Source organism: Corvus moneduloides, chromosome 3 (genome assembly GCF_009650955.1).
Source record: "Corvus moneduloides isolate bCorMon1 chromosome 3, bCorMon1.pri, whole genome shotgun sequence".
Taxonomy (NCBI): domain Eukaryota; kingdom Metazoa; phylum Chordata; class Aves; order Passeriformes; family Corvidae; genus Corvus; species Corvus moneduloides.
In genome coordinates, this window is record NC_045478.1 from 58,590,556 (window position 1) to 58,614,569 (window position 24,014).

The 24,014-nt window shown below is 39.2% G+C and overlaps 1 protein-coding gene across 2 annotated transcripts in view; it reads right to left on the bottom strand.

Annotated features, from left to right (window-relative positions):
- Positions 1 to 12,134: 12,134 nt before the first annotated feature.
- MOXD1 (monooxygenase DBH like 1) overlaps positions 12,135 to 24,014 on the bottom strand; it is a 49,937-nt gene continuing 38,057 nt past the window's right edge. For both annotated transcript variants that reach the window (XM_032101737.1, XM_032101735.1), the window contains exons 8-12: positions 22,529 to 22,720; positions 19,802 to 19,861; positions 17,928 to 18,070; positions 15,309 to 15,477; positions 12,135 to 12,624 (exon numbers count right to left, since the gene is read on the bottom strand). In XM_032101737.1, the coding sequence (XP_031957628.1) occupies positions 12,460 to 12,624; positions 15,309 to 15,477; positions 17,928 to 18,070; positions 19,802 to 19,861; positions 22,529 to 22,720 (729 nt within the window). In that variant the 3' untranslated portion in view covers positions 12,135 to 12,459. The remainder of the gene's footprint in view (positions 12,625 to 15,308; positions 15,478 to 17,927; positions 18,071 to 19,801; positions 19,862 to 22,528; positions 22,721 to 24,014) is intronic.

The following is a 24,014-nucleotide window of genomic DNA, read 5'->3' on the forward strand; positions in this document are numbered from 1 at the left end:
ACTCTAGATAAACACAGCTGACCAGCAGCAGCCAGTGTCCCTTACTCAGCTACTTTTCCTGACAAACTCTATAGTCATGAGGCGCATTGTGTTATTGATTTGGAGGGTGACTGTCTTCACAGGGCTCTGGAGAAGGATGCAGTCAGAAAGTGTGAAGAGTTAAAACACAAGGCTCCAAAACAAGCCCTGTGAGCCTCTATAACTCCTAGGAAATAACCTTTTCCAGGTTGACTGAGGAAAGCGTGAATTAACAGACACCAGCTTAATCAATTCACTGGTTCCAATGTAAAATAACACTTCTTGGCTTGCCCAAAGAAAGGAAAGAATGTGAGTTTAAAGAAGGGAAAATATTACAGCTAAAAGGGCATAGTTATCTTCAGGGAGGGTGATTAATTGCCTGAGAAATACATGGTCTGAGAGCTCATGTATAAATGTTTAGGAAGCACCCAAAACCAGTTCATAAAAAATTCCCTTGAACATAGCTTTTGCCACACTTGTCAGTTTTGCTTTTATCTTAAAGATGCAGGGATATCTTGCACTGAGGCCACAGTTGCAGAAAGGATGAGTGTCAGTGATTGATATGGGTACCTGGGAGAGTTGCTGCAGGGAATACAGCATCCTGGAAGCCCCTTCCTGCTCTAATGATGCTTCTCATCTGCAGTGACTCTGGGTAACTCACATTTATGAAAAGAAAATCTTAAAAATCAGAGAGCCAGACAGTGAGCAGAATGATTTCCTGCTGTTGTCTGGTCTGTCTGCTGTCTAACCCTCTGCCACTGCACCAAATTACTTTTCTTGCATTTTCTGGTTTGAATTTTTCCTTCTCATGCTCTGAACAGGACTATTAAAGCTCTGCTAAACAAGTTCTAGAAGAGGAGATTTCATTTGATAGGTGCTGGTAGGTGATCTCCAGATACAACCAGAGATCTGTTGTGGGAAGAAGGAGAAAGGAGAATTTTCACCACTGACAGCTGTAGCATAAATCTCTATTAGTTTTATTGTATTTGGTTAAAATAGTTCTCAGCTGGGCTCTCTGTGGAAGTCAAGGCTACACGTTGCCCCTGTTTTTCACCCTGAATAGGGATTTTGTTCCTTGGATCCTCTGATGTCATGAGCTCAATTTTACTCTTGATGCAATGCCCACTTGCTTTTTCCCTGACTGCCAGCAGCACAGAAACAGGCACACAGGGAGGAGGAAGCCCATATGTCCAGTCACCTACCCACTAGGGCACACAGCTGAAAACAGAAAAGGAAGATGAATGGAAAACAGTCCAAAACCCAGTCCGAAAGAGCTGAATAAAGCTACAGAACTGGATAAAATGGTCCCTCTTACCTTAGGACCTGCTGTCTCAGCTCTGGAGGCAATAACAAGCTGGCTTTGTTTTTGTGATCCAGCCTCTGGTTTGTGGGAGAAGGCTGGCAGCCAGAGGCCCTTGCCCCGTGCTGGCAGGGGAGCTGGGGAACGCTCACTCCAGGACAGTCAGCGGGGAGATGGATTTAGGCATATTGTGCGCACCTCCATAAGTCTTCTTTTCTACTATTTTGTTATTTGGGCAAGCATGAACCTTTCCAAGGAAGGCATGATACAGTAGAAACAATATGTAATGTTTTCCAAGTAACTGGTTGCTAACCTACTATTTAAAAAAAACAACTTGATAATCTATTGTTGGCATATACCCTGTTCTACTGAAAAGTTATTGAGGGTAGAGCAGAAGAGAAAGGGAGGCAAACTAACTGATTTTGATACATCATTTTCCAGGTGATTTATATTTCTTTACACAAAAGCAGCACAGAATTTGTTAACATTCACAACTGAATTAAGAATGAACATTTATGGTAGAGTCTGGATAAGCCTGCAAGAAACTCGACAAAAATACTGAATTTCAAGTTTTTAGTAGTTCTCCCTTCTAATAATCGCAATTCAGAAAAAATCTTGCCAATTCTTCCCCGTATGATCAGAATGTTGAAGAACAGGATGATAACAGTGAGTGGTAATATAAAGTATTAGCTTCTGAAAAGTTCATTAATTTGTCTCAGCTACTGCTATATGTCTCCACAGAAGATGAGTTAGAAGAGAGGTAAATATCAGCATTGATGAAATTACTCATCTTTGCAGCAGGATTATTCTAAAACTGCTGAACCGTATCAGTTACTACTAAGGTTTCCCCATCATTTCCAATTTGCAGGTCCTATTTTCAGTTGTGTATAATATTTCTGAATGCTTCATTTGGAAAAATTTTTCCATGTCTAGTGTCTGCTTTAGGCTGCTTTGTTTGTGGAAAAATTCAGCCAAAATGATTCATTGGTTTCCAAGTAAGAGGTTAGTTAAAAATACAATGTTTTTCACACAGTAAAAATGTTCTGATCCCTTTTCCCTGAAGTCACTGAAGTATCCCTCTTGTTTGAAACCTGGGATTGGGTTTAACAAGAAGGCTGAAAGGAAAGGGATGCTCAGGTAGGACAGGTGGGCCTAGAGCATATTCTAATGTATAGGTACTAAATCAGCAAGCCTGACAGTCTCTCCTCACTGGGGTCCTGACAGCAGATGTCTGACAAATCTGCTGCTGGGTCATTCATCCTTTTCCCCTCTTCCATATCGGTCACTTCTGGGCGAGTGTTGTTCAGCTGTCTGCAAGAACCAGGGAGCTTTGGACTGTGTGCTTGGAATGCTCCCTGGCTGACCAAAAATTGCAGATGCTCCTCTCTCCTTGTCCAGGAGAAACTGAATTGTGGACATTTGGCTGCTGAATTGTCAACACCTGGGAAAAGCAGCTGGTATTTTCATGGGCAGCACCTAGAGGCTTTTGTCTGATTTTCATGTCTTGCTATTTTTAAGGATGAAATTGCAGGAAAAAAAAAATTAAGAACATCTCCCAGGTTGCAGAGTCAGGCCTTTTCATCTATGGTTTTTACAAGATGTCTGCCTTATCAGTTGTAGAGAATAAATACAGGGAAATATGAACAGCGCTGAGAATGGTCTGGCAGGTTTTAAGAAATTCAGCAGCTGCTTATTCGGAATAGGAAAAGATACATTGTTGTTGTCTCATCTCTTTGCACAGAGGGAGTACAGAGCTGTGGTGCTGGTGGGGAATCCTCATAATCCATCAAAGAAATGGGGCACTTCTGGGAGACTGCTGGTCTATGTGCTTGTGTGGGCATGCCCTGCACTGCATCAGCGCATCCTGTCCTGGCTTCTCACTCAGCTCCATTTCTAATTATTTCCTTCTGCACATGTGTAGGTAGGGGGGTATAAGTGTCAGGAGCTGGAGCAGGACCATGGGTCATGTGTCCAGGTACCAGCACCCAGATTGGGAGAGGGTGTGTGTGTCAGCGTGTCACTATCCGACAGTATCACGCTGGTTTAGCTGGTGCACAGGACAAGGGGCTTGCTTGGGAGTTGAGGAGGATGTCTCTGTGTGTGTGTGTGTGTGTGTGTGTGTATTTAAACACCAGCAAATGGAGCAGGGTAGTGGGACTTTGGGGCTTGTCAGTCCGGGGGACAGCAATCAGAGGGATTCACATTACATATATGGAAATATTTCCCATTGATGGGTCTTCATCACGAACTGCTGGAGGAGGGAACAGGGCTAGGCTGTTTTTGCTGTCTGTGCATGTGTAAGTGTCACTGTTGGTGTTGCCTTTTGGGGTCAATCTGTGTATTTGCATGTGTGCATGCCTCATGTTTGGCCATGTGTGCCTGTTGGGGATACACGCTCAGTCTTGCCACTGGCTAGACCTGGGGACGTGCAGCAGCAGCAGCTTCACCCCTCTTGGGATGCCAGATACAGCAAACCCAAATAGTTATGGTATTTTTAAATGTAGAGTAAGCACCCTGTGTGCTAATGGGAAGGTGAAATGGACAAATAAAATAGGCAGATAAAGCTGATAAAAGTATTTTAGTAGTTCCCATTAGGTGACAACTGAAATGTTACAGTATTTTAACCCCTCCCTCTCCCACAGCCCATCAGTTTTTTAAACAGTGATGGGTGTTTGAGGCGCTGCTGGCTGCCAGGGAAGCAAGACCAGGACGGCTGCAGAACTCGAGTAATTCTCCCTTGGTACCACAAGATGGCAGGACCTTAGTTTTAAATATTTCTGCCTTATTGATTCTTCTTGCTTCTTTTTAAAATTTTTTTTTTTTTTTTTTAATTTCCTGTCATTTTTGGGTCGCCTGATACTCTAAGATACTGATATTTACATTATTAAACTTAGAAACTGATTATAAATGATGCTTTCTTAGTTATGAGGTTTTGTCTGCATAGTAGCTTTTCTTTAGCTCTGGAGGGGTTTAAACACTTTAAAAAATGGTAAAGTAAGTATAGCTTGTTGTAGGTTAGTGCACCTGTCTGATTCTGGATTTGTACCATTTTTTCCCTTTTTGGGAGTAGGCAAATATCTTTATACTGGTAGAAATTACAGATGTAACAGTTTGCACATAAAATGCCCCAGCTTTTTTCCCTGGGCAACACCTTAGTTAAATGACTTGTTTGACAAAGGCAGATGCTCAGCTGTTGTTGGGGGGTTTTCTACTTTTGTAAAGGTATTTTCTGAAGTACACTGGTACTGCCTGAGTTCAGCTCTTCCCCTCTCACCTCTGCACCTGCACATGATGCTACCTCAGCAGGCAATAAGCCAGATGGGGGCTGAGGATGGGGTTCTAATGCCTGAGTGTACATTGGGCCTTCCCTCATTCCTTCACTGCCAGTGAGTTCTTCCCCTTGCCTGGGAGGGCAAACAGCAGCCTTTAGGGCTGGCATAAAAGACTGCTTAACACCAGCTCTTTGTTTTTTTCATGGTATGAAGTGTCCCTTTTATTGAAAAGCTTTGAGCTGATACCATGTGCAGATCTCTCAGAGGGCAGCAGAGAGTGCTGTTCAATAAGCAGTTATTTTTTCTATCTGGTTCTCTCTTTTTCAAGTTTTAAAGCAAAATTGAATAGGAAACCATGAAAGGAGGGGAAAGAAGTATTTTATTCCTTCTGCTTATAGGAAAGAGCCCTCCCTCCTCCATAAATTAAGCAGTGTACTAAATATAAGCTGGATGTGATCAAAAAAAGACATGAAGAGCCTCACAAGTTTGGCAAGTCCATTTCTCCTGCCTGGGTACCTCAGCTGTCCATTGCTTCAAGGCTAGCAGGTGGGCAGGGAGGTAGGTCCACAGCATATTGTGGGGAAACTGGCAATTACCTGCTACCATTCCAGAAGTCAACACTTTAAAATTCCTCCTCTGTTGTTATCCCACTCTGCAGGCAGGAGCAGCAGAGAATACTTCAAGTATTCATCAGGGCCAAAGAAGCAAGATAACAATTTCCTTGTGCCAGACAGAGTAAAATATGTGGCCTTTTTTTTTTTTTTTTTTTTTAAGACAAAAGAAAAATTAAAACCTTAGTAGTAACACCGTGATTAGCAGAGATGTTGTATTACATGTTTTAAGGTAGCAGAGGAACAGAAAAATTCTAGATAGGTTTGGAATAGGAATAGTGGGAGAGAAGCCAGAGAAAGGAAATTATAGTGGTAAACCAGCTGGGAACTGAATCCAAAGAAATGAAGATAACCCCTAGTCCACCAACTACTAACGGAAAGAGAACAGCCCTACTTTTCCTGTTGTTGCAATATTTGAAAACTGAGAGTTTTCACTGAAAATTAAACCGTGACGAGGATACTGTATAGATGGATCTATTTTACTCACTTTGTTGGGGTTGAGGCTGACTAGAGAATCTAGTATGAATATTTTTCTAATATGAAATCTTTTCCTCACCTTGCAATTTTCAAAATTTTTAGCGTGTTGCAATGTCATACAAGCAACTTTTACAACAAAATAGAGACACACTCTTAAAAAACCCGGTCTCGTTTAAAAAAACCCTACCAAACAAACAACCCAGAAAAGAGCCATTTCTAAGAATCAGTTTTGGCAGACAGATATTAGGCCTTTAACACAGACATTTACAGAAAGAAGAGGTCCTTGGAAAAGGTGAATTTTATCTTTCTATTTACAAGGGAAAGCTCTTGTCTGGTTACCAGACTATCTACTGCTGATTCAGGAATGTCCTTCAAAGTGGAGAGTTTCTGCCATATCTAAGATTACCTGTCCCAGATAAAAAATTGCTAGGACTTCAGATAGGAGATGAACAACAAGATGGACAGATTTCATAACCTGAAAGTCTTGGCTAACTGTCTTTTCCAGCCTTCTATAATTTCAGTTTGCCTAATTGTCCCCAAAAAATTCCCTTTAATAATTTCTTCACTTCTGCACCAATATACTCTCTGTATATTTCTGGCAGTTCTCTGTCTCCCTGTGGTATCCATTTTCACAGATTTATCCATCATCACCCTTTCTTGAGTGGTTTGGAGGCATATTTCTTGTGATGGCATGGATAGACTACTGAACTTGGGACTCCTAAGCTTGGTTCCAGACATTAGCTATGAACTCAATTGTTCTTTCCATCCATCATGCTTTTCAAAAATACCTGCAGGTTTCATATTTAGGGATCTTTTCTCTTCTCGCTTTAGCTCAGTTCTTCCACACCCTAGCTAAAAAGCACTAACCTTTGGGGGTATGCTCAGTTGGACACATCTATCTTTAATTTTCTTCCCCATGGTCTGATTCCTGAGATGCCTTTCTCAACTTTCTGACCTACTTTTCTCTGTCTTGCTGGCCTTGGAAGACTAACTCCTCTACTGCTGAAGGAGGTTCCTATAGCTCTATAATGGATTTGTTTCACCTTACACCAGCAGCAAATCCAACCTGTCAAATCTAAAAATGCATCCAGGTTCAGTATTTCACTTACAGTCTCCCAGAGAGGCACAATCCAGGAATAGCTTCTCTCAGATTTATTACATGATGCCACAAATAATGGCCAACACTTGAGCAGCTTCTGAGCTTTGCTCAGAATGGTGCAGACTTGTTACTTGTTACTTATCTTGTTACTTATTGCTTGTTACTCGTTACTTATCTAAAATACATAGATATATATACATTTACTGTATTCCCCAGAAATGCCTTGCAAGGTTTTGCACAGGTTATGAAGAGGTTTTCAAACCTTATCCCCTTAAACATCTTGAGATATCTTCTAAAGACAAGCTAGTCATGCAGTCTTAAGACAACCTGTGAGAAAGAAAAATATACTGCACAACATCCTCTTTGAGACCTAAGGGCATAAACTCTCCATGAAACCAACAGGAGACCCACAGAAATGCTATTTGTCTTAACAAAGTAGGCATTTTTAACATATTTTCTCTCGTACTGATAATGTGTGCTTAAAGGCATTTGAGATTTTCACATTATTTTTATTCCTTCATAATTCAAAATGTTTCATAGGGTCGTACCAAGCCGTAAGAAACTTTTATTCTCTAGTCCACAGGTTAGAGCAGGGGAAGGAGTTAGCAGCTTGGATTTTGCCAAGTTTTCTCTCAAGAGATTAGAATTTTTTTAGTGAAAAAATACTGTTATGTTTCTTAAAAATCGCTGCAAAGAGGGAAATTAAATCATGATTAAATAATGGCAATGTGCTCAGGAAACACTTGCTCAAGCCTCTCAAACTAAAAGACACAGTAATTTTTCTTTTTTTTTTTTGGTATTTCCCAACAGAGTTATAAACTACAACTGGTCTGGTCTGGTGTCTCTAGTGAGAGAACCACATTCAGATCCCAGATGGTTTCTTGCTTGCTAGGATGCAAGGAGCTTGGAAGCATTTACAAGGTGATGTATATGCAACCCATGGGAGGCATCCATAGGAAAGGAAAGAGCAGTCTCACAGAAGGCAATTTACTTTGCCAATAACTCTCTGAGTCCCCAGGAGTATTTACACAATCTGTTTGTGTTTCTCAAGAAGAGCTTTCTGTCCCTCAGAGCTCACCTCCACACCACAGTGTTAGCTGCCATTGGTAGTGAAATTGCAATATGTTGTCCTTGAGCAAATGTGAAGCCTCAGATTTCCTGTTACATGAGTCTGTTGCATGCAGAGTAAAAAGACATGTGCTTAAAGTAAATATTTTGGTAGTATGCTCAGAAGCAGACTGTAAGTCACATTTTTAGTCATAAATTTTCTAATGTTTACCTGGTATCTTACGGTTTTCCTGTGAAATAGAGTCACCACAAAACTAAAAATTCAGTCTCAGTAAATAGTCTACTTTGCTTGATTTGATGTACCAACATTAAATGCTCTCATACCTTTTGCCTAGGCGAGTACCCTAAGCACCAGGCCTTAGGTTTTGGTAGATGGGGCAACTGCACCTGCACCATCAGCAGTTTGCAGGGGCTGAAGTAGGGAAACTTCATGGCTGTTCCCTTTGTTCAGCCTGTGTCTGCCTCAGTGCACCTGCAGAACACTGCTGTGGGGATGGCAAATGCTCCTGGGGGCACCTATGACCTATGGAAACCTATTTGGGGGTGGAGGAAGCAGGCTGGAGGAGCTCTCTGTGTCACAGCTGTCATTTTCTTCTCCCAGCTTTCCCCTCTGCTAAAAGGTTGAGGATAAGTTTTCTCTCTCTCTCTTTCACCCTTATGGAAGACATAGATGTACCAAAAACCAGAAATAAGAGGCAAAGGGCAGAAGGAATAAAAATTCTTAAACATCCCAATAGTAATAATTGGTCTAAAAATAGTCACTTTCTCCTTGATGGAAGGAAAGAGGAGAATAAGGCCAGTATTTCTGCTGGATTTTATTTATTAAATTTGTGCCCCTCTAGCATCTGAGATAATACAGCCAAAAAGCCTCTTTTAAACAAGCCAGACCTCCTCAGTGAAAGGAATTAAGCCCAATACAGTTGCACTCCCACCAGCTGGGGCTGTGCCTCTCACCCTTGTGCTGGTCCACACTTGCACCCAGCCTAGATGTCACTGTATTCAGCCATGGATGGGCTGACATGGGATTGTATGATGGGCCTCCAGGATGGGATATGAGATCAGAGAATGACATCCTCCTCTACAGGGACAAATATCAGAGCTACATAAACTCCAATGCTCCCTTCTCAGACTTCCTGTGTCCTGTTTTTACCACACACCGGCAAAATCCCAAAAGGTTGTTGATTTAGGTAAGAGGAATATTTGAGGAGAGCCACATGTTCATTAAATGGAAGCTCTGTAATGGATAAATAATAGACCCAAAAGGGATTAAATACTATAAATTGTGTATCTATAAACAGTCTGCAGGTGACAGACAGCTGGACCATTTTGTGGGGGAAATGATTAAATCAGAGTGGGATTTTCAGCATTTATTCCAGAATGCAACCCACTAAGTATTTAATCCCACTAAAATATTTATGTATTTAGATTCTCACTAGAAACTTTTAACACATTTCTTCACAGAGAGAAAATAATGAATAATTGTTAAAAAAGGTATTATGCTTAGTAATTTTTGTGCTCATCATCTACAAGTCATAGATTTTCCAGTATATACACATCTTCTCCTGCACCATGGTTTGCTTGATAATAGTATTTACTGTATATGCTTTTAACTATAATTATTCTGAATGCCTTGGGTAGAAACACAAAGCAAGAACATATGTTTTACTAGAACTCAATAATGAGAGAAAACCACAGAGATCTGTGTCTGAGAGCTTTTTCATGTGCAGTGTGACTAGGTGTGTGTTTTCTACATGTTTTTTCTTCAGTGACATAGAGTTAGCTCATGGCATGTCTCACTTTTATCCTTCGAATTTTCAACAATTTCAGACTGGTTTTTTTATTTGTTTTCTGGTTTTAAGTTTCTTTAATAATGTGCTCACATCTGTCTTGTATCCTTTTATTTGGAAATATCCCAAAACTCTATAACCAGTTTCTCTTTTTATTTACCTGTGAAGCACAATTTTCCTTTCCATTCCTCCAGAAGCCATAAAACACTTGTGGATTAAACAAAAATGAGTATTTAGTGTATATGACAGGTCTTCCTGATATGCTGTCAGCTATGTCTCACAGACATCCTTTCTGAGCTGGCTTTGCTTTACACCATCTTGTGGCATACTGCATGGCAAAAACAAACACCCATCTGTTCACATGTTCTTAGGATGGGTGCCCACAGAAAGGAAATCCCTGTAGATAAGAAACTGCATCAAATCAGAGAACAGACAGAATGGAAAATAACCCTAGATCTGCTTTATATTTGTTGCAAACCAAGTCAACCTAGGATGGATGCCAGTGGTAGCAAATGAGACATAACACTGCATGTGAAAGGGCTCCCCTGTCCGACACAAAAGCTCTTCTCTCATTTCATTCCCTGTTATTTTTCCCCTTGCTTCCTGAAGAAAAGCTGTTCAAACATGCCCATCTTAGAAATGGGTTTAAGCATAAGAAAGGCTGAGGTCCCTGCCGACTGCTGTTACAATAAGATGCATCCTAGGCTCCATGATATCTTAGATGGAGGATACCCTTCACTTTTCACATTCAGAACAGATCTGTACAAACAATCACTCAGAAGATGTTTTTGCCTATATTTCACCAAGACTGCTCTTTGTTTTTTGTGTTTCTCAACCAGTTGTATTTGGGAACACAAAACAGAAGAGCATAGTTCTTCTGCTGGCAGGAAGAAGACACCTACGTAGATATATTTCTGTATTGAAACATAAAAGAGTTTTGAATTGAATATTATATTGAATATTTCAGGAGTTTAATCCCAAAAAATCCATCTGCTGTTTGGCATACGCCTTCTCCTTACCTTATCCAGGACCAAAGGGAAGAATGACAGAATATATCACTGTCCAGGTATATTTAGAGCAAGCAGCTGCCCAACAATGGTAAAGAAATTTCCCACATGGGAGTTTTTCCTAGCCAAGTATGGATACAGCATCAGAAGGATAAAGCAGGCCCTGTGAACTTTTACCTTCATGGCTCATTTTAAACTCCCTTTATGCATAAGTTCTGTAATGAGATTGTTATAGCTCCTAGAAAATTAATCTATCCTTGATTAATTCTCTCATCTCTGCTTGAGGCATTAGCTGCTTCAGTGCCTCTCTCCTGTCAATTATCATATGCATTGTCATTTTGGCTACATGCAGAGGTGCCCTATCAGCTGTGTGATGTTTTCCTTTTCACTTTTCAAATTCAGCGAAGATGGTTCCCAAATCCTCTCCTCGTCTTCCTTCTTATGTGATTTTTTTTTCACAAAACAGCCTGCCCTCCTTTAGAGGAAGAACTTTACAGAGAGCTGGTATAAGTTAACAGTCAATGAACAAAAATGGGCAGAAAACCATTTTATCTCAGCTCAGGTTCTCGATCTGCTCTGGACTCACCACAGTGCACAGGAGTGCTCAATGACATAAAATGTACATAACAAAGCCTGCGTGTAACTAAGTCTACAGAGGTTAACTGTAGAGCAGGTGTTGCAGCGAACAGGGAAGCACTCTCAGCGTCCAGACTAACTTATTTTTACAGCCACATTCCTGAAAAGTTTATGCATTACTGAAAAAGTTATAGCTTACTGTAACTGCAGCATGGCTACAAAAATGAACTTTTTTTTTAAATGTTCAAAGCCCTTTTCTACCGTGTGCCATAATTTCACTGGGGAGCAATAAACTGTGTCTCTTTCAGGAATCTTCCCTACCCAACACCATCTAAATCAAAAAGTTGTGATTTCCAAATATAAAAAAAAACACTGTACAGAAAAACTACTTCTTAATCAGCTATTTGGCCAGTTGTGCTGCTCAGTGTGTGCTAACAATAGCTCCTGGCAGGCTTGGCTCTCTGTGCATGCCAGAGCCTAAATGTGAGATAGATGTATATTGCTCCTGCTGTCCAGATCAAATCTAGAAAAGGAGCGCCTACTTCTCACCAAAGATTTACTCACTGAGCAAGTATCTTAAGAGAGAAGAAACACCCTGAATTGCCTGGGATCAGGAAAAAGAAATGCCAACCAAGCCAAAGGATTTGTACAGGATTCACTATGGGGAGACTTGGAAGTTCTGCCTGTCTTTTCATCCCTTTAACACCCATAGCTCCCAAGTCTCAGGAGCAGAGATGTTTTTGCAGTGTGTTGCTCCCAGGAATGTCCTCCCTGAATGAATCCTTCCCGTAGCTTTATGGCATGTGTCAGTCAGACATACCCAAATATATGTTTGCAAGACCTGTCCATACGGCAGTAATTTCATTACCTGCAGATGTCAAGAACCAAGGCAAAATAATACAGCACGGACCAGGCTGAATGTGGTTAACTAGGTTGCTTTTAGTTTATTAATTTTACCCATATACATAGATGACTTTGAAAGCACCACGTGAAAGAGTCTGAACAAAATATAAGAAAACGGTACAGGAAAAGATTTCAATATTCAATGTGTCAGTGTACCTACTGTATTTCATACATATTTTACATTGAAAACCAAAAACCCCACAGTTTCCAGAGGATGTATACATTTTGTTTTGATCCGGCAAATTTAGTTTATTAATATGTAAAAAAATAAATCTACAATAGCAACAGTGCAAACACATCAGAACTTGCATGGCATACAGAACACAGATGAATAAAAATTATTATACAGAGAGCCCAGTGTTTCCTATGGTACTGGCTGTGATGTGTACAACAAACAACAGGGTGAGGAATAAACTGCAACTTAAGCAGGAAGATGAGCTGCATATTACTGGCTCTGTCTTGTATGGTCTCTCTATTTCAGGAGGTAAAGCTGTCATGCCTTGGATCTGAAATTAAAATAACAAAAAATTATCAGAGTTTTGTCACATAAGATCAGTAAACTCTTTTCGCTCTCAAGATAATTGGCAGCTTGCCTGAGAATCTATTGATAGTTTTGTACTTGGATTGTGACTCTCACTGTGGAAACATCAAGCTCAGTAAAAATATGAATATATTGCATGCCAAATGATCAGCCAGTGTGCATATTCAACGTTCTCATCTTGAGAGCAGCAGTACACACTGGCATCCTCTCCATTAAAGCAAGGTTACACTTTGGTTTGTTGGTTTGAATGACCTTATTTTGCTTTGTGGGAATGTTTGGATGGTTTGGTTGTTGTTTTCATCCTTCTGTCAAATAAAAATGAAAGCTGGCAGTGGCAGTGTCACTCTGCTATAGGGATACAGGATGATATTTGAATGCATTCATTTCTGCATGAAAGGCTCACACTTGCACGTCCAAAGCAGTTGTGTACACATTATTCCGTGGAATCACAGAATGGTTGGAAGGGATCTCTGGAGGTCATCTGGTCCCATGTCCTTGCTGAAGCAAGGTCACATGCAGCAGCGTCATATTGCTATATATATTGAGTATTTTTCACTCTTCCCATAGAACTCAGTGCAATTTTATGGAATTGGATGTAACTACATGTTTGTTATGGTTTTGACATGAAATTAGAGACATTTGTGTACACTGCTCAGCTTGCTGTTCCTAAACTTACTCCTCACGTGTCAAAGAAAATAAGCTCTGCAGAAAGTAAGCTCCTGGGCACATTTTTGAAAGTTTGAATGCCCACCTGTACAGCATATGCTTACTTTGGGGATTTTTTCTATGTTGCTATTATTCTGTACTGTGGAAAGAAACCCCAACTAAATATTGACTTAATCTTAGCAAACACAACACAAAAGTAAAACTGAAATAGGGACCAACTCTATAGAAGGATGATGGTATTTTCAACTCAGTTGTCTGCTTCAATTTTTTTCAGTCTTGTAACAACTCAGGGATTGTTTGACCATTCAGGTTAAATCTGTTCTTGATTTTGATGAGGATGATCATTTAAGTGTAATATCACTAATACTGGAAGGGAAAGGAAAGAGTTCTAATCTTAGCTTTGATGAATATGTCCATGTCATTTGAAAAAGGAAAGTGTGATTAAGGAAGAACTAAGAACTCCCAGTTCCAGTGAGCTCATTCTTTGACTACATTCTTTAAGTTGTAAGTATTGTTCCTTCATCCTGTAAGATAAAGAGGAATGGCATTTTCCAGAAAGTATACCATTAAATAAACCCGGCCTATCCTCTTGATAAAATTTCTGTGTGCTTTTCATCATCTTAACTTGTCCTCTGACAAATAATCAGTGAAAGAGTGACTATGCAACTGCTACTGGCCAGCAGCTGTAAAGGTCAAGAAGTTTAACCAAAACTGGTGAACAGTGACATGTACTGTCTGTCTACAACCACTTTTCACAGGAGGTCTACCATGGGACAAATACTAGAAAAACCCAGAAGCTCTTTGATTACTTACAGCACACAGTATTTCTTTGACATCCAATGGGCAGAACAGTCTGACCTATGTTGGAAAAACCCAAGAACGCTGCTGTAGGAGGGGCAATTTCTTCACTACCTGAAAGGACTTGTGTGACATGCTATGAGGCAGCACGGGCTATCTTCCAGGGTGAGGAGAATGAGGCAAAAGTCTTCTACTAGGAAGTACTTAATCAATAGTATCTCATAGCAGCTCTGCTATACTGGACTGAAATCACAATAGGAAATAAGCCAGTACAATGAGACTGTCACCCCTTCTGAGCAGAAAATCTCAAAAAAGTAAGAGCCTTGAATGTGGAGTCTGTAAAGGAGTTCAAAGAGCAATAAATATTTTTAAGTATTCCCTTCAGGGATGATACTACCTGCACTAGCCATTCTCTATAAACACACATCAACATTAAAGATGACAACTTTTCTCAACAGTCCTGGTAAAATACCAGTAGATATTTAGAAAAAATAATAATTTACTGGGGTGTTATTTTTTATCTTATAAGGTTTTTTCATCAAGACAACAAGGAAAGTAAAACTACAGAAGATAAAATCTAACAAAGGTGCACAAAGGAAACAGACTATCCAAATGTATTTTTATGGTCCAATACTATAGACAATTCTAGGACCAATAAAAAAAAGACTTACTGGAAGATTGTTCATACAACTTTAGGTTGTCTAGATGACCAAGTTAAGAAGGTAGATTCTTTGTTATGCAGTCAATAAGCTTTCCCTTAGAAGGTGACTCAGAAATGCAACCTGATTTAGGGGTTTTGAATCATCCATTGCAAGACACTAACATAAGTCCCTGACCATGGCAACAGTGAGGTAGAACAGCTTCCTGGCTTGGCCAATTAGTCTGGACACACATGTTTGCTCTCTGATCAGCTCCAGATCCACTGAAAGACCCCATCCTCCCATTACTGATCCCAAGTACTGATTAAAGCTCCAACTTTTCTATTCTTTTTAAATGCTGCTAAAACTCAAGTTGGGTGAAAGCACTGCTAAAACATTCTCATCATTTGTTATTGTATGTAAATGCAATATAGCTGTGTAAATATCCTGAAGAAGTATAACCAGATATTTATTCATATGCAATGAAACACAGTAAATCAAATTAGTTTTGTAGCATCCTTGCCTCCTTTTCAACACACGGACTTACCGACCATTCTGCATTATCTGTTTTTGAACATCTCACATTGACAGGTAGTTTAAGCACAAGTTGATTATAGGAGAGACCCTCTGATCTGGACCATTTGAATTTATTCATTGCATCCATAAAAGACAGGTTTTTATATTGCTTAGGACTCTTGATAATGAAAGGCCAAGTCCTAAAGAAAAATAAACAATTAGATTTAAAACAAGATAGATACATACATACTATCAAGTTGAAACTGATGAGGAAAAGCTTTTGGAGAATCTCCTCAGAAAAATAAATGCACTACTACTATGTATATTATGCCTAGTTCACATTCTCAGCTAAGTTCTCTTCTACTGAAAACTGATGCAGTTTCATTGATTTTGACAGACTTATGAAAGGCTGTCAGCATGTTAGTACTTGCTGCCAGATGCTTTCAGAAATGAAGGACTTCAAGAGTTACATTGTTGTTCTCTGATCTACAAACTGAATGCACAAGCAATAGAAAACAGATCTTCTGCTGTAACTTCTCAAAAAAACAAAGCCAAAAGAAAACCACACCCTCTTCTAGGCTTGGCAGGCCGGGCTGCCAAGAAACATTTGCCATCAGGAAGCTGCTTCCAGATGGTTTTGCTGAGCTCAGGTCAAAGCTGAGCCTAGCACAGGAATTGCTCTGATTTGCACTAGTTGGCAGCAGATAATACCTGGTGTTGTGGACATTGCCTTGGCATGTTCCTGCGGGCTGGCTGCAAGGGCTCATTTTGGAGGGGTGGTTTAGAGACCTACTGCTCTTCTCTGAAAAACCTATTTGCCCAAGTGTGGGAATCGTCCCCATGAACAAATGGGGGCTATCTCATTTCCCACCAGCCAAAGACATGGAAAGGGAAGGAATGAGATTCTATTTAGTAAAGAAAACTAAAGAATAGGAACAAAGGAAAACTAAAACAAAAAAACCAAAAAAAACCAAAAAACCAAACCCAAACCTTTTCCACTGTTTCTGCTTTCTCCTTGTTTGACTTTGCTGGGATGAATGGAAACAACATGGTGGAGGGATCAAGCTTTTATGAACACAAAGTCAATACAGCTTGCAGAAGAATAAAAGTATCTAAAACTTTATCAAGCAACCTAATTAATACTGCGTTTGGAGCATGAGTTATCTTCTCAAAATAGTTTTGACAGATCTGTGTTATCTTGCAGTAGGCTGTCTCCCACTTGCTTTGGGTAAATTGCCTGTGCCAGAGTTCTGCTCCCCTCAGCATCTAGGCATAGAGGACGTAATTTTAATCAACTACCTATTTTGGTACGTGGGCCACTACTGTGGCCCAATCACTTTCATCTCTGCTCCTCATGATTTAAGCCATTGTCTCTGTTACCAGACAGAGGAAAAATATTTTAAAATGAGCCACAATGCCTTGATCCTGCTCCTAGTTTGCCTTCATGTGTAAGTCAAGAGAGACTTTGCTAGAGTCAGTGAAGCAATTCCAGTGTTAGACTGACACAAGAGAAATGTGTATCAGGTCACATATCCTTAGGCTGACAGAGCTTAAAGAATTGTGGATTAGGTCATAAATACTAGAGGCATTATTAATCTCCTCTTCTAATTACTATTCCATTTGCGGCAGACAGTCTGCATACTTACTCTATTCAGAACATCATTATTTCCCCAGGCCAAATGTGCATTTTTTCCTTAAGTACAGTTATCATGAATGAACACTCAAGAGAGCATACATTTGTTAGAATATTTTCTTTCTAAGCTCAGAAAGACTCTTTTAGACAGGACTAATTTAGAAATTCTGTTCTCCCTGTATTAAAAGAGGTTGTAAATGGAAATAGTGTGGAAAATTATGTAGACATTGATTGCACTGTGACTTCCTTCAAATTCTTCTTTGAATATAAATTTCAGAACTAAGACCACTAAGCCTGTACGTCAAATTATTTTCCAACAATAGTTTATAGGGTTTGTTAATATAAACTCTTTAACCAAAGACAACTTTTAAATTTTGTGGTGACACAATATCAGTCTATCAATTTGATTTTAAAATCTTACTATTACCTTAGTTCTGTGTAACAAACAAAGAAGTGTAATTCTTTCACACAAAAAGTGCATTCTGCTTTTTATTGTTTGATTATTTTTCTGCACTTCATTTATTTGGGAACTTTGCTCTTTTGACTGTTCTCACTCTTTACAATCTGCTGTTGAGACACTTTAATTTTAAGCACTATAAGGAGCGTATTTTTGTTAAAAGAATTGCTGACAACAAATCTACCCAGGGAAATTCAATAACCATGCTCACAAACCCCTTTTCAAAATTATCTCTTTATATATGAAACATTGACATGTTTTAATAAATTGATAGATTTAGAACAGTGGTACATAGACTTTTTACAGATGATTGTGGTGAAAAAAAAAAAAAAACCCATGTGAACAATATTTTTTCCTTAAAAGAAAAACTGCAAAAAAAAAAGATGTGAAATAATTTGGCAAGAGAAATACATAGCAGCAGAGCATATTGACCAAAAAAAAAAGTGGCATGAGTGGCCATTTTGCACTTCCAGAAAGAAAGAAAAGTTGTATAAAAATGATCCAAGAATCCCACAGACAGAAACAGAGGTGATACACATATTCATAAACGTTTTACATACCTGACTGGTCTATAGATTTCCTTAACGCCAATGAACTGGAGCTGTTCCATTATATCTGGAATACTTGCACAGCGGGTCAGGTTGATTCTTGGGTAATAGAGCAGATATGACAGGCACATTTCATTCCTGGTGCTCAGACCACCCTGAAAATCGGATTTTTCTTTAATCAGGTAGCACTGGAAGCCCACACATTAAATCACTGATTAGCATTTATATGCTAATGAAAGGTATATCAGGAGGTCCAATTCAACAAGTTTATCTTTTACAGGAGGTTATCAAGTAGCAAGAGTTTATTACATGATTAATTACAATACGCTGGAAGCTCAAGCAATGGCTTCCAAGTTAAAAGACATCAGAAAGAACAACAGTGAATAAAATAAGGCTCATATTATATTGAAGTGTACTGTCTGAGAAGTTCGGGTTTGCTTTCAGTTGTCCCCAAGGTACTTAGATCTACCACATTTCAGAAAAGGGCTTCAAAGTGGAACAGAAGAAGAAAAATCCTTGTAGGATAATTAATCTGTTTAATAAGAAATTAAGTGAGCTTTACCTAGTAAAATGGAGGCTGGGATGGAATATGAATCTATCTGGACTCTGCTTGTAAGTACATATGCAGATAAAGAGTGAAAAGGAAAATAATTATTTATGTTAACAGGTAATGTTGACTCAAGAAAAAATGAGCATGCATTATAAAATCACTAATTAGAATATAATTTCTAGCGAGCAGAAGAAATAGACTCTTAGACAGTCTTCCATTGAGAACTGTGGGGCAAACAACTAACTTAAAATTACTCTTGGTAAACATGGACAAGATTATAAACTGCATGTTCCTAAATCCTGTGTGGGGAAAGTTCCACAAGTCTCACAGAACCACAGGAATAGGCATGGAGAAAACAAAACACATGAGCCAAAAGTTAGTGTGGTCACCACACAGGAAAACAGGACAAAAACTCAAAAGCCCTCATTCTTGGTCTTTTGCTTTTCATTGTATAACTACTGCATGTGCCTAGATTCAGGAAGAGGTATCCCTGTGCTCTCTGGATGCCAGGAACTGCAAAACAGAAACCCCTCAGGTCTCACTTCCCAGAGGTCTGGATTCAGCCCCTCCCCAGGAAGTGGGATCAGACCCTGGCACTGGCAGCTATATCCCTCCCATAGACATAGTGGGTTTGGCATCACTCTATGTGTTCCTAGCCAACTGGCACAGTCCAGCTCATGCCCGAGTTACCAAATTTACTTCACCTCCAAAACCCAGTGGCTGCATTGTAATGGCCAGTGCCTGGCCTCTGTTAACCTATCCCAGCTGCTTCTGGGACACTGTGCACTGCCGTGTGCCAAACCAGAGCAGGGCACCCTTGATAGGGAGGGGTGGTTTCTCAACTCCTCTTCCCAACCCAAAGGACTTCATTCTGCCTGGATTCTATGTTAGGCACAAAACTAAATAGTGGAGAAACATCCTGGCCACAGCTTATCTAAAAATCAAAACATAAGAACTGGCAATTACAACTTTGGGGAAAAATGCGTAACAAGATCATAAAAATAATTCATTAGAGTACACAGAATTTGCATGTTAATACCTGTTGTGAAGAAAACACTCCTTATACTAGAAAAGCTTGACTTTTGAGGAGTTTTTATGAGCTGACCTACTTATTTTTATAAACTAGTCATATGAAAGCTTTATGCAAGAGATCAAACTAAGATCACAGTAGTTCAGATGACTTTAAAACCTAAGAATCTGTGAAAGACAATAAATAATTATATGCACACAGGCATTAGCAAGTAAATTCACTCATTTTTAATAGTGTTCTATGAAAAACATTTTAGTCCCCAATATTATCTGTGTATTTGTTTTGATCCACTAAAATATTGCTTACCCATGTCATGCGAATTCGGTCCACAGTACTGTAGTGGCATTCTGTGATTAAATTATCCCCCTGAAACACAAAATTTAGAAAGTTCACAGTTCTGAAGTTTATCAACACCAGCTTCAGGTAACCACAGATGACAGCAAGCACTTAAGAAATAAATATCAGAGCAGTGGATATGACTTTTTGAAAGAGTGAAGGATTAGGTAATTGCCATATGTTAAGGCCTTGGCAGTTAGCATTCATATTACACCAGATCCTCAGGGATCCCCCATGGATTTAAAACGGAGTCTTGTTAAGAGTGTTGTCTGGCTTTCGTTTAAAATAGCAATGAAGGTACCCAGTTATCATCCCATTTTCTGGAAAATTATGTAGTAGACAATGTATACAATGATTCTTGCTCCAAAACTCCTCCAGTGCTACTTTACCCAGGCTAATTTACCCTGCCAACTTCAACAGAAATATTTGGCAAATGAGGAAAAGAAGGCTTTCTACATCACAAAAACAACTATTTCTCTGCCAAGCCTGGGAGTGGAGGAGTGGCAGGCAAAGACTTCACTACATTGACAGATATGTATGGGAAAGGCTGAATACTTCCCTTCTCAAGTACATACAATTAACTTTTTGGTGTCTTGAGAAACTGATCTACCTATTTGGTAATACTTTCACTCCCTGTACCTAATCAAGTACAAATCCAAAAATCACCAGATAATCAAGTGGAATTTTTTTTGTATCATCATCTTCCCTTATCAACCACTGTACTTCCCTAAAAAAAAACAGATCACCCTTCAAAGGCTGAGAATTTCTCCTTTCCTACAGGCTGTTTCTCCAGCCCAATGCTAGCACAATCTGTACTCCAGACTGCTGGAAGAAGGTGCGTCAGCCTCATGTCAGCCAAGTGGAGACAGAGGTTTCTGAAGTAGCATGAACTGGCACACTGTCACTGCTTCCAGTGGGAATATGCTGTTCCCACCACTGAGGTCTCCAGCTCTGTCTTACAGACTGGATAACATTCACTAAAATTGTTACTTCCGTGAGACTAGATCTGTTGCTTCCAAATGGAGGAGAGAGTGCTACTGTGTGAAGAAAGAAAGTAACCTGACTCCACAAGCTGAAAGAAAGATATAACCTTGGGAGAGCTTATAGAAACAGAGAATAACAAGAACTTATATGAGAAATTATACTATTAGTTAATTGATTAAACTGTTCTCTGAATTACACCAGATGATGACTGTAAAGCTGCACTGGTAATTTTGCATAAGATGAAAACAATGAAAGGCATAAAAAACTGTTCTCTTCTGAGAAAGAATTCCATCTTCTAATTGAGCTGGCTCTTTTTTCAAGTTTCTGTTACTATCAAATACTGTTTATAGTTTTTCTGTTGTCTATTTCCTTGTGTTCTTGAATTTCAAGAGGCCTTTTTGCTATAATCTGCATGGATTTTCCTAAAAATATTACAGGCTTTCTCTGCAAACCTGTCATCTTCTGCCAGCCCTCTTCCTAAACCCTTCAACCTTCTTTCCTGAAGGAGGTAACACCGGTTTGTCTTTGAAGTCCCTAGACTACAAGCAATTTGACTTCAAAGAGTAAATTCTGCACTTGAACATCCAGATTTTGCTGTAGAAATTAAACTATAAAGTTAGCATTTTAGCTTCTTGTCTTTAAAGTACAAATATCAAAGTCTCACAGTGTGGGAGAAGAGATATAAGAGAGAAAGGGGCTTGAAGAAAGCCCCTGAAGTTTAAACCATGGGGCTCCTGACCCTACTTGAAGTTCAGTCGTTTCAATGGTCTTTTCAGATCCCTCTCCCTTAGTGGTTCCAATTATGAACAAATCCCATTTTTCAACGTTTTGCATCTGGCAATTAAATAACATGCTTCTTTACATGCACCAGGACAAGCTGGCCTGATCTCTCTGCTGGCCAGATCTGGAGCACCCAGATTTTGCAGCACTAAAATTTCTGTCATCATGCCAGAACTTAAAAAAGATGCTGGGTGGAACTAACAAAAGAAGAGTGAATAATTTTTAAATGAGTGACTCACACAAAAAAATACAGACTCATTTCATGCAATACTTATGCATAGCTACTGTTTTATAATATAATTGTAGTTGGAATATTCCTACAAGTTATGTTACATTATTTTCCGGAATACTGTAGGATGTTGTATGATACAGAATTTTATGATTTCTTCTTTCAAAGGGTTTTGGTTACTAGTGAAACATCAGGTGGAATGTGATCATGGAGTTTTACTTCCAACAACAAAAAGTGTGAAACAAACAGAAGACTTGGCTGATTTTTAAACATGTTTGTAAGGCTGGGTACTTGCTGTGTGCAAATACTGAAGATCTGCTACTTGGTTCCCACAGCCCTGTAAAACCACGAGGCGGCATTTCCGTTACTCTTCTTGCTGGATGCATCAAGATGGTACAGCCAGGCACATATGGGATTTTCTAATCTGCTTTGTTCAAACCTTTGTGGTAGTAAAGTTCAAATCAAGTTATTGTGGATATCAAACATACCCAAAGAATAGCTTGATTTGATGGACCAAGCCAGTTCATGTGGACACTCCTGAGACACATTAGTGACTCTGAGATAAGTGGAAAAATTAATAGAACATCCAAGAATTCTATGATGCTATACCAAGAAATTATGTAGCAATTTAATCCTAAAGATGAGAAAACGCTGGGCACATGATCTCTTAAACACTTTCAGGAAAAGAATTAAGAGTGTCGTACTGGCAAGATGGTTCTTTCTTCTTTCAGGTACTGAAACTCCTGGAAGTTGAAGTCAAACTCGTTGTCATAAGCAAGCAGCTTCTGTTCCTCGCCGTTGTGGAAGTGGCGCATCCTGATGGCTCTGCCAGCAAGGTGAGCATGGAGAAGTACCGCAAACACTTGAATCCCAGCAGGTCTCTCAGCACCTAGAGCCTGGCCAAGAGAAACCAACATCATCAGTGTTCCCAAATGCAAAGTAATGTAATGTAATGCCATGTGCAAACAGAGTGAAAGTACATTAATTAATGTAGTTTGCATTCACTCCGTTTACTGAAAAATGCAGTCTGGGGCAAAACCAAAACTGTAACTGAAATTCAGGGTTTATGTACAAAAAAGGCTAGGTTTTTTCTGTGGTTATTTTTTATAACAAAAACATGTTTTTACTCCTAATGCACACATTTTTTAAAATGAAAATCTACTGGACTGCAAATAATTCTCAATAGTTTTAAGACTTTCAAGGGAATCGTACTAAAACCTGCACATTAATTTACTGCTAATGGCTGGTAACTAATGAATGGGGGTGTTTGTTGTGAAAAGGAATTTCTATGCAGTTATGAATGATGCCATCATCAATATTGTGCTGAAAGATGCACTTAAAATTGAGAGGCTGTAGTTGTAACATCCTCTACTTTCCATCTTTAAGTGAACTGGTAGTGAAATACTGAAAGTTTATATTTAAAACTTTTTCCAGGTCAAAAATGTTTGCAAATTAACTTTTCCAAATTGACACAGATCTGACATCATTCCCATTCTAGCTGAGATCTACCGTTCTAAACTTTGAGTATGCTCAAATTTTATTCTTGTTCAGTGCTCTAGATAGAAATAATCCGTTATCACAATACCTTTTAAGAGCAGCCCTAGGGTCAGAAACCTCATGATAATAGGTTACTCAAGTGTTTTAAGGATGAAAAATGCCAGGAAAATACACAATATTTAACACCACCAAGAACAAATCTAAATTCTGTATCTAATGTAGCCTTCATTGTAAACTATGTTATTAATTCAACCTTTATAAATGACAAAGTATATGAAAATCTCCCATGATGCAGTCACCACAGATTTTAGACAATGCTTCCATTACCTGCAGAGATATTTAAGTTATTTTAATGAAACCAAGTACTTAATAAATGCATAATTTTGTACCATGGACCATTCAACAAAACTTATTCAGGTCTTCAGTTTCTGTGGTGGTCTACTATCACCTTTCAGGCTTTCACTTCATCATTAGGAGCCTTTCACACATCCAGGTCTGAATTAGTCTCAACTTTTTTTTCTGGGCTAGCTATTCCAAGTTATTAATAGCTTTGCCATGGAAAGTAATGTATGCTTACATATTGAACACAAAATTAAAACATTGCAAGTCCTGTGTCATTCGTTATTACTCAAATAAGTAAAACAGCCTGAGTAGTGAGCATGCCAAATACCCAGTTCAAAACCACAACACTTT